We start from the raw sequence: 11,439 nt of genomic DNA on the forward strand, positions 1-11,439 counted from the left end.
ACCCCCAGGTCACAAGATTGGGCAATTTTTTTATACACTGTATCCTGAATCTGTCTATAACAGAATTATTTGAGGGCTTTCAAAATAATAATGAGGCCAACGCTCTGTTCTCTGTTTAGTGTGGTGTACCCTATTCTAGAGTCAACAGATCACGAGAATACTGGAACAGCAAATCAATGGACAGACAGATTTTGCGACTATAATTTGTTGACTTTACTTCAATAATGAAGAACTGAACAGCGTCGCAAATCGATGTCAAACTTTCCTCGGGGATAAAGAATATTAATTTTGGTTTTACCCATATACAGCGATTTATGTTAGCACTAGTATACTCCGTACTTCCCAGAGTTCTTAGTTGGTATGACACTGCTCTAGAATTGCAAAGGTCGTGGGTTCGTGTCCAATCCGAGTAATATGCCTGTGGGTTTTTTCACACAACTCGGGAAAGTACTGAGTATACAGTGCTAACACGCACAATACCTTCAAACCATTACTAAATTTTTTAACTTTTGGGGGCTATTGCTTTGATGTTGTGAACTTTGCAGAGAGGAGAGACAAAAACAAATTTTGGTTCATTTTTAAAATGCAATTAGGCTGAACATTAGAGATGTTGCAATTTTATATCTGCATGTTTTCACGAGGGTGAACAAACAAAGCACTATATTTCAATAAGACTCTTCTCCTTACGAACAAATAGGGAGAAAAAAACGAAAAAAATATGACTAAAAATGAAGTCAAAGACAAAGAGTAAAGTACTGATAGTTGAATATTTATTTATTACTGTAATTTCTTGACAATAAATGTTGAGGAAAAAAAACTTCAAAACGCATGGATCATATCTAAGACCCATAATTTGTTCATTTTAAAATGCATTACAAAATACATGACATTTTACATTTGTGTTGAAAGTTTATCACAAGAGGGCGCTACACCAATGCCAGTGACAGCCGCAATTAGCAGCTATATATGGCTAAGGCTATAGATTTCCACATCATCATGTGTTGATGAGCAGCCTGTCCTTTGCAACACACTTAACAACAGCTGTAGCTGGTCACGACTCTGACCAGTAAAGCCCTTTAATCCTTAGACTTGACTCAAGTCCCAATCCTGTAAAAGTCCTTTGAGAGTATTTTCAGTCACATCGCCCAACATCTTCTTGCGCACATAGCTACATTTTGACGGCGGATAAAGGGACCTCTCGCTCGAATTTGAATCAAGTCTAAACAGAATGCAGCTCGAATAGATTCTGGCAGCAATCGAGATGGAGTGCATACACTTACTATCAGGAACAGGGTACATGTAGTAGCTTGGGAAATGGTAAAACATGAATGAAAGGATGTGACCTGATGTTTTGGGGTTCGGAAAAAGACCAAATTGACAGAAGCCTAACTCCCAAGTGCTTGAGTTACAAATTTAATGTTTCCATTACTGCTTGTTTTAAGTAACAATATATTATATATCTTCAACAATTGGAGATATACTCTTAACAGTGGACACTATTGGTAATTAGTCAAAATAATTATTTGCATAAAACCTTACTTGGTAATGAGCAATGGGGAGAGGTTGATAGTATAAAACATTGTGAAAAACGACTCCCTCTGAAGTGACATAGTTTTTGAGAAAGAAGTAATTTTCCACGAATTCGATTACGAGACCTCAGAGTTAGAATTTGAGGTCATGAAATCAAGCATCTGAATGCACACAACTTCGTGTGACAAGGGTGTTTTTTCTTTCATTATTATCTCGCAACTTCGACGACCAATTGAGCTAAAATTTTCACAGGTTTGTTATTTTATGCTTATGCTGAGATACACCAAGTGAGGAGACTGGTCTTTGACAATTAACAATAGTGTCCAGTGTCTCTAAACAGGTGCAACGATGATGTGCTCAAAAAATTAATGAATGGCGCTTTCGGTAAATAAATTGATCGGCTGCTTACTGAGGGCAAACCTAGGCAAATCAGTTCCTATCATAAGCTCTTCAAGACAAGAAGCGAACAAGAGAGATATGCTTGACTTCGTCAAAAAGTTCTGAAAAGATGCTCTGTTAGACTACTTCCCAGGCTGGCATCATCATGGGTTTGATAATTGTTCATACCCCAAAAGACTGGCATGAAATCACCGGATGACCTCGGGAGAGGAAGCTGGGTCAAAGTGCAGAAGTCATGGACATGTGGAAAAGAGTCATTTAAATAAAGGTAATCAATGATTCCGAATATATTTATCAAACCAAGGGGCGTCATATTGTGAGGCCAAGTACACAGAGGAGCGACCAAAGGAGAGTTGAACAGGGGGAGGCGAAGAAGAACGCCAACAACAGTCAACCACACAGCCGACCACTCGGCTAGACATGACACATATCTGCAGCAACTGTAGGATTGGATTGGAGCCGCACCTCTAAGAACTAACTTGCATAAATAAAAACTGCCTGCGCAATATTCTATTGTCTCTCTAGACAGACAGATGCCAGACCGGCTTGACCTAAGGACATATGGAAAAGATAAACTTAAGTTATATGTTAGGCTGTGTCTGTCATTGTTTGATAAAAAGAAAGTTAATTTAGTAACCAAGTGGCCCAATCCCCCCCCCCCAAAAAAAAAAAACTAAACCAAAAGAACACAAACTGTTTTGTGTACAGCAATCATCAAGCTTTCATTTCACATATGCTGCAGCAAAGTAATCCGCCCTCAGTCTCGAACTTCTCCATGCCATGGACGTGAAGATGCTTCAGCCAGCTTCCCTCACGCATCGGAGGTTTTGACCATCTCTAAACGATGTGCAGACATTTCTTAAACCATGCTCTAGGTTGCAGTGGCAGTTAAACAAAGGACGATCTGCTTGGATAACATGGCTCGTAGGATGAGATGTCTCAGTAGCCATCTCAAATAGATCCCCTAAAAGTGAAATAACAATTGTTATGAAGATAAAGTGAACACTTTAATAACATTTACAACAAAATAACAAACTTATGCAAACTCGATACAGACAATGTTATGGGTAAACAGGCCTGATACTTCACAGAGGCACGAAGGCGATTGCCTCCATGCCCACTGGTCATTAAACGAAGCATACAGGCCTGGGTAAAAATATCTCAGCTTGTTGCATATAATATATTGACAAGTTTGTATTCAAATATAAAAATGGATATTTAGCATTCATGTGATAAAGACAGTCGGCAATTAATTTGCTGTGCAGTGAAGCGCGTCTATTTTGTGAGTGAGCTTTGTCTTTGTCTACCAGGACAGTAGGGAGATGCAATCTTTGCACAGTAGCCCACCACTGCACTTAAGTACATGCATGTCCTCTAGGGATGAAAATATTAGTTGATAACCCCCCCCCCCCCCAGGAAATTCCTGCAACATCACAAATAAAATGTACTGATTTTTTCTTTATAAACTTAACGCATTCAATTTTCATTATTTGGAGGGGCAGGGGGTAACAAGTTGTTTGCTTCCGGAGTAGTTACAACTTTTAAGATAAACTTCTTCTTCAGAATGCAGGCCTGAAATTTCACGAAGGCCACGGCCTCCGTTGCCCTGGTCTTGGCCTTTCAAAATTGTCCCATAGTTTCCCAAAGTTCCAATGGAAGTAACTTTTCAAAATGAAAATGGCCTTGCCTTCTCAAAAATAAAATTCCAGGCCTGAGAATGTCAGAAACTCTGCACACCTTCTGTGTGTTATCATCCATTTCATCAGCTCATTATATTGCGGCAACATGATACTCCAAGTGAGGTCCATCTCTCCACCCGTCATAGTGGGCAACATCTAGTGAAAAGGGGAAAAGGGATATTATTTGTGGAAAAAGTTTCACCAACATTCAAGATTACACTAATAATTCAGTGCATGTTTACAATTTACAATTTTTGTTTTTAACTTATCCTCAATTTAAAAATTGTATACTCTTCAAGATTGTTGAGTTTGGTCTGAAAGAAATACAAAGAAAAGAAAATAGTTATTACTTATCAAAACGAATGTTTATTACTACAAATATTATTTGTAGGCCTTCCCTTCTTCTGTACTTGCCCAATTAAAGATGCATCCTATTCATGATGCCAAAACTTCCCTGGACAATACTTTCCAAATTAAAGATGCATCTATTCATGATGCCAAAACTTCCCTGGACAATACTTTCCAAATTAAAGATGCATCTATTCATGATGCCAAAACTTCCCTGGACAATACTTGCCCAATTAAAGATGCATCTATTCATGATGCCAAAACTTCTCTGGACAACCACTTAATCTGTCTATAAATAATATTGGTGATGGACATCTGCTGTAGCAGCAATCACTCTTGCCGAAACCAGAAGTAAAACTAGATGGAGAAGAACTTTCAATTCATGACTTTAGTTTAGTTTAGTTATAGTTATAGAAGTCCAAAAACATGACTTTCCGTATGGCGCCACCACTTTTTCACTCATTTTTACAAAAAGGGATATCTGAGTCATCATCTCCTTGGGATAACTTTCTGTAGCGCCACCACTTTTTCACTCAATTTTACAAAAAAGAAGGGATATCTCAATTTAGTTTTAGGGGGTTAGGTAAATTAAATACTAACTATTTTATAAAATGTTGAATGAAAAAGTGGTAGCGCCACGCGGAAACATTTCCCATCCTCATATACTGTTGGTGTTACTAACACTGTTAGTGTTAGGACAGCATTAATAGAAATGATGTAACATGAAATGGAACGGGACTATATAATGTTTGTTTTGCTTTATTATATATAGACAGACAGACCAGACACAGTGCTCCGCCCCCCCCCCCCCCCGCAGGGTTTACAGAAATAATTGGCAATCAAACACTAGATTTTGTGCCGATCTCCCACATTTCTGCAAATTCTTTCGGCTGAAATTCTTTTTGTCCCCCCAAAATTTGTAACTCACCATCCATTTGTCGTGGTAGTTGAGTCCTTGGAACTCTGTCAAATCAAACATTGGATTTGTTGGAGAACAAGGCACCCACGTCTTGACTTGTTCAATTTGTCTTTAAAAATGGCGCTATAATAAACAGGGAAGTACCGCACACCGAGCGAACGCACATGCAAAACAAGAAACGGACAAAAATTACGGTGATGATGACTAGCGCCACCAAGCGCTCGGACACACCGGTCCTACACGACCACCATTTTGTTTGCCGGTCAAATTGTGAGATAGTTCTAAATTGCTTCTCCAAAAACTACAGAATGGCAGCAAGGAGAGCCGGCCAAAAGGCCATTGACTGGGCTGCTTTCATCGAGAGAGTTCCGGCAAACCAGAAATCTCAGTTTAATGTTTTGAAATCAAAGGCGGAGACTTTAAAAACAAGGTAATAAAAACTCCACACTTTCTGTTTGAACAGTTGAGTTGAGGTCGAGTTCAGAAGCCAGACCGGTCGCGTACAAAAGTCAACTCGACCTCTGTGGGACATAGTTATGTGTATATGGAAAGTTCCGGTTAGTATGGTACAACAAGCCTTTAGTAATTTTTCATCGAAACAAGTGTCATTCGGCTGTGTAGGATCCTCCCATCTAAATAAATCAAACTATGTCAACTCAAACAAATCCCCCAAACCCCAAAATTATCAATTCAAATCAAATTCAAAATCAAAGTTTATTCATAATTGCCCCCGCCCCCCCCCCCCCAAATCGCAAAAAAAATATATAAAAAATTAAGGAAATGTGTGGATTGGTAATTTTAGAAATATCTTTTTTTCATAGGATAGTGTCACACTCACAAGCTAGCCTAAATCAAAATGAAGGTCAATTAAGAAGACTCGGTTTTGCTTGGCTCATCCATGGAGGTAGAATGGCTCATCCATCCAATAATTTACAGATCTGCATGCACGCATTTTCATTTTTTTGACCCATCTTCACTCAGTCATCACCATCAATCAAGACAAAATGGCCATATCGCATAAAAAGCCTTAATACAGATAGGATATCTTAGTTTCAACCATAATTTTTCTGATTTTTGAATGAAATGAATTTGTTTGTTTTAATGATGAATGTGTAGGCTATCAATGACACCAGAGCAACCTGCTGCTGTGGACTGGGCAAACTACAAGAAAACTGTTCCTGTTGCCGGACTCGTGGATAAGTTCCAAAAGCAGGTCAGTTTATGACCCCTGATTAGTTACTCTGCTCAGCTTAGCAGTTGGGGCATTTTGGAAAGGATTCCCTTTCATTGTTAAAAACTACAAGTACATCTAGGTCCCTACAGCATAACTCAAGAGTTTTTTAAAGTTGAATAATAGTGTTTTTAATCACAACTTTTAAGATTGGGACAACATTGCAAATGTTGGGTTTTATAAGACACGAGGTTTCAGATTGCAACTAAGAGGAAAACAGTTGTTATGCTAGTGCTAGATGCACTGTCTGATTATAGACAAAAGAATGGATAAGTGATAATGTTTGTTTTTTATTTTATTTATATCAGTTAATTTCATTATGTCCATAATTTGTTTTGACCTTGTGAGTTTGTGTCTTTGTATTTGATTTCAGTTTGAGTCGTTGAAGGTTCCTTTACCCGAGGACACAGCATCAGCTAAGATTGCATCACAGGCTAAGGAAATGGTTAGTGCAGGCCTTTAACTTTGCTCTTTAGGTGCATTTCCCTCTGCGAAGGGGCACCTCAACCAGGAAAATGTAAATTTTTACAGGAACCTAGCACTACAGCAAAAGCACAGGGCACCATGGCAATGGTCGTGGGTTTCTGAGGTCTGTAAGAGATGAGACATTGTAGACATTATTGACTACCGTCACTGGGAGACTTTGGAATGCTAGGCTGCACAAGATTGCGAAACTGGTTATCGGTTTTTATCTGATGCCATTTTACAAGTTACTTTAAATTTGTTTCGTGAAAGCCGAGTTTGATATTACTTGACTCTTTAAACCTGAACCTGAACCACAGCTGTGCACAGGACTAATTTTGTTGTGTCTGTTTTTATTTTATTTTGTTTTTGGTTTTACTGCACCTTAAACACCCAGCAGGGTTGATATGTGCGCATTACAAGTTCATTATTATTATATAATTATTAATCATCTTTATCTCTTTTGTGTGGTATAATTCTTACAGGATGTTATGGCAGCAGAGTTCAAGATAGGATCAGACAAACGTATTGCGGAGTTTCAGTCAGAGGTACATGATACAACCTTAATCTCCTTTGCATAGGATTAATAATTAGGGACTTGTTCAAATACAAGGAGTCAAACTACATTGGTTTCTCTTCTTTTTTGTTTTAAAGACACTGGACACTATTGGTAATTGTCAAAGACCAATCGTCTCACTTGGTGTATCTCAACATATGCATAAAATAAACCTGTGAAAATTTGGGCTCAATCGGTCATCGAAGTTGCGAGATAATAAAGCACGAAAAAACAACCCTGTCACACAAAGTTGTGCGCTTTCAGATGCTTGATTTCGAGACCTCAAATTCATAATCTGAGGTCTCAAAATCAAATTTGTGGAAAATTACTTCTTTCTCGAAAACTACCTCACTTCAGAGGGAGCTGTTTCTCACAATGTTTTATACTATAAACAGCTCCCCATTACTCATTACCAAGTAAGTTTTTATGCTAATAATTATTTTGAGTAATAATTACCAATAGTGTCCACTGCCTTTAAATCAAACCATGTGGCCGTTATTGTGTAGTTCAGGCTTGAGATCCAACACATTTGAATCTTGTTTTGTGATTTTCTGTTGCAACAAACTCTAATTCGGCACGCTAAAACATAACCATGAGGATTATTGTATAGTTTTCTTGTAAAGTGCTGTGGTACCCAGTGTGAGAGCGCTCTATAAATGCCTGTTATTATTATATTATTCTTATTATACAATCTTTGTTTTTACAGGTTGAGAAATACAAGAGTATGGTCCCATATGAGGACATGACTGTAGAAGAATACGAGGAGCTATTCCCTGAGCTGGAAGAACGCAAGAAGAAGTATCCATGGTGGCCCCACTATGCCGTCTGGGAATAAATCATCAATTAGACCACTCTCACAAACCACTTAGTAGATGCAATAAGATGATGCAAACAATATTGTAGTCTTCATGATACTTACTTCGTTATTGTACCAGATATTGTGAATTCTTGCTCATAAAAAACACATTCTCATATATTCTTTGAAAGTGTTTGTTTATATGACTTGAGGCATTGCATGGTGAGGTATCAATATATATTTGGTTTGCAGTAACACCATGTGTGTATCTACTTGCCAGGTAAAGTTTGTTCTTTAGAGAACTGTCTTCTTAGACAGTTCTCTAAGAACAAGCTCTACATGGCAAGTAGATACACACATGGTGTTACCGCAAACCAAAGTGTTTGTTTGTTACCCAACAGTGTAGTAACTCATAATGAAACCATTTGACATTTGATGCAAAGGAGTAGTACTAAACATCATGTTATGTCTTGCTTACATTACAATTTACAAAAAGTATACACAATTCCCAAAACCAAGTGTTCATTCCTGTTGACCAGTAATGAGTAAGTTTTTGTGATGTTTGGTGGTTATGGATGGCTTTGAGTACTAGCCTCAACAGCAAAGTATAGACACCAATGTAAGTGATCAGTCACAGCACTGTGATGCCTGGTTGTAGGTTTGTCTGTATACATCTACATGCACCTAGTTACAACAGCACTGCCAGCGCCCAATTTCATAAAGCCTGTAAGCACAAAAGTTTGCTTAGCATGAAATTTCTTCCTGGATAAAAACAGGACTACTAACCAAATCGGACGTGATTTTCAGGATAAGCAAACAGCTGAACAGCTGAATACCAGTATCAAGCATTATGCAACAAATTTGGTTGGTAATCCAGTTTTTACCAAGGAAGAAACTTCATGCTAAGCAAATTTTTTTGCTCAGGCTTCATGAAATTGGGCACAGTTCATTTCAGTCTTATCAATATCGGTTAAAATTAACTCTGATCCTGGCCCTTTTTTATTTGCTGAACTAAGTTTAGGAAACCAAACTTGTGTGAGGGTGGATCTTTTAGCTAATTCTATTCAATTTGAAGTGGAATTTATTCGTTTTTGAACTAAACCCATTTGAAGAGTGTGATTGGTATTTGCATGTACAAAGATTATAGTTATCTTAATTAATTATACGTTTCATGTGATGTTAACTTGAAACATCTAAATAACAATCTTTCTGTTACAGATAGTTTGCTAAGTTTCAATCAATGTTATGTTAACTTGAACATCTAAAAAGCAATATTTCTGTTCAAGATGGCTTGCTATCAATGTAATATTATCTTGAAACATCCGATTCTGCTTAAGATAGTTTGCATTTTGTTAGAGTTTCAACTCTTCCTAGTCCAAAAAATAAAACACCAATGAAATGTTTGATTATACTGACTGTAAAAGTGGTCTTGTTCTTTTTGTTCACATTAATGTGATTTTGTCTCTGTCCACCATTATCTATAAATATAACTACATACTGCATTTCATTTCATACATTTACTTAAATAAACAATGTTAAATACCAGTGTTTAAAACAGGAGGAAGGAATATGAATATATTAAAATCGTTAGACATTAAAAAAATAACATTTAAATAAACTTATAAAAATAAATTTAACACAAATCAATGTACAGCCATTTAAAACCCAGATACACTTGACTGAACGATACCGACTTGAACATAATTTCTAATCAATAAAACATTTTGAATTGTTTCAAAAAATGCACTTGAAAACTTTACTTACAACCATTATTCCTAGGTTTGACAAATGAATGATGACCAAGTTAACCAAATTAAAACGTCTGCTAATAAAAACCTACTGTCTGACCATTCAAAAGCATGCACTCTGGTTTAAAATTATATAATTATTTACTATGCCAGCCTGCAAGCTCATATAACAATGTACAATGTTTAATTATTTACTATGCCAGCCTGCAAGCTCATATAACAATGTACAATGTTTTTAAATACAGTTATGCCACCTTGCTCTCAAACGGTTGGCCAACTTGCTGGAAAAAAAAATCAACAAAAAATTTACATGGTAAAAGAAAATCCTTTTACATAAAATTGTCGCAATAATTTGGTGCAAAATCCACGTTGCTGTCCCATTCTCAGTATTATGCAATGGTGGTACACAATTGTATATGTTGACCAAATTCACCCGACATCATCAGAATAATCTTGAATGCGCCATTTGGTTGGCAATGTCACTGTACGTTATTCAGTGAAGCGTGCATTTTAGGCAATGCGGCGTTTACATGTAAACCCACCAAAATGGTGAGCGTGGCACAGTTGACGCATGTGACGTGTGTGCAAGGGGTCAATACAAACCTTACAAACAACATGGGTGACATCAACATTGTCAATCAAATTGAAACAGTTTCACAATATAGTAGTCAACTTATTTCTTGACAGTCATACACGTGTACATAATGTTCTTGATGAAGTATTGTACACTAAAGGTACATACATGGTTATAAATAGATTCATATTTCAGAATCCAGCTTACTTCCATTCCATGTATCAGCTCTCCTGTTGAAAGGTTAGCAGATGCATGACTCATAAAGTCTCATATAAATGTACATATCAAGTTAGCAAGAAATTTACAGTTCAATACAATGATCAATATATTGAGGACAATCTACCTAAACTTCAGGGGTCGATTTCACAAAGAGTTAGGACTAGTCCTAACTTAAGACTAATCCTAGGAGATATTAAAAACGCATGGCTAGTCCTAACTCGAGATAAGACCAGTCTGAACTCTTTATGAAATCCACCCCAGTCTTGTAGGCTACAGTTACTTAAAGACTACAATGGACTAAGAATGTTTTCCACAGAGCCTTTCTTTCTCTTTCAATACCTGTTAGACTTTTGGACTTGCCAGGGTTTGCCCTTAACTTGTTCAGTGACTAGCCAGCAACACATATTTTATCAACACATATTTTATCATTGTAAAGTCAACATGGCCTTGATGTTTGACCATCTTTTCCTTTTGCTTGACTTGCTCACAAAATGCGTTCACTTTTAAACAAACCAAAGAATACTGTTTTGTTTTCCAAACATGCCCAATATTTACTACATTAGTATTTTCATTAACCTCTTATTTACAACAGTCTAGTTAGAGTGATAAACTATCACTGACTCCGCAATATCAGAGTTTCTAGCGTAAAAACTTTCTCATTATTTTGTTCACTATCATACATTAAAAAGTTCTGGATCTGGCTCCTGGAATAGTCTGGTAGCCAGCTGGTCTGGTAAGTCTCTAAGACCACAGCCAAGTTTCATAAAGCTGTTAGGCAGATCAATCTGCTTAGCAAAATTTCTTGGCTAAGCAAGAAATGGTACCCGTCGCAGCAATGGTATCTGTAAGTGTTCTGGCTGGTAACCTGGGCCCAATTTCATAGAGCTGCTTAAGCAAAAAATTTTGCTTAAGCAAAAAAATCTTTGTTTTGTAAAATCAGATTACCGGCTAAGACTCCACTCAACTGTTATGCTAAGT

At 37.2% G+C, this 11,439-nt stretch overlaps 1 protein-coding gene and 1 long non-coding RNA gene across 2 annotated transcripts; one reads left to right on the forward strand and one right to left on the reverse strand.

Annotated features, from left to right (window-relative positions):
• Positions 1–1,802: 1,802 nt before the first annotated feature.
• Positions 1,803–4,997, reverse strand: LOC117292578. Its single transcript, XR_004519294.1, has 3 exons — positions 4,885–4,997; positions 3,667–3,764; positions 1,803–2,893 (listed from the first exon to the last, which is right to left on the reverse strand). It is a non-coding gene; the product is annotated as an uncharacterized LOC117292578 (long non-coding RNA).
• Positions 4,998–5,103: 106 nt separating this feature from the next.
• LOC117292579 (ATP synthase subunit d, mitochondrial-like) lies at positions 5,104–8,197 on the forward strand. The gene is made up of 5 exons (XM_033774687.1): positions 5,104–5,305; positions 5,992–6,088; positions 6,480–6,551; positions 7,054–7,116; positions 7,831–8,197. Exons 1-5 carry the CDS (start codon positions 5,184–5,186, stop codon positions 7,957–7,959), a joined length of 483 nt encoding a protein of 160 aa, XP_033630578.1. The 5' UTR covers positions 5,104–5,183; the 3' UTR covers positions 7,960–8,197.
• The last annotated feature ends 3,242 nt before the right edge of the window (positions 8,198–11,439 follow it).

Source organism: Asterias rubens, chromosome 7 (genome assembly GCF_902459465.1).
Source record: "Asterias rubens chromosome 7, eAstRub1.3, whole genome shotgun sequence".
Lineage (NCBI taxonomy): Eukaryota > Metazoa > Echinodermata > Asteroidea > Forcipulatida > Asteriidae > Asterias > Asterias rubens.

Bases quoted from the DNA above. Each gene is read 5' to 3' on its own strand.
- LOC117292579 (XM_033774687.1), top strand. From the start codon at position 5,184: ATGGCAGCAAGGAGAGCCGGCCAAAAGGCCATTGACTGGGCTGCTTTC. The intron at 6,552-7,053 runs GTTAGTGCAGGC...TAATTCTTACAG, and splicing joins CATCACAGGCTAAGGAAATG to GATGTTATGGCAGCAGAGTT. The intron at 7,117-7,830 runs GTACATGATACA...TTGTTTTTACAG, and splicing joins TTGCGGAGTTTCAGTCAGAG to GTTGAGAAATACAAGAGTAT.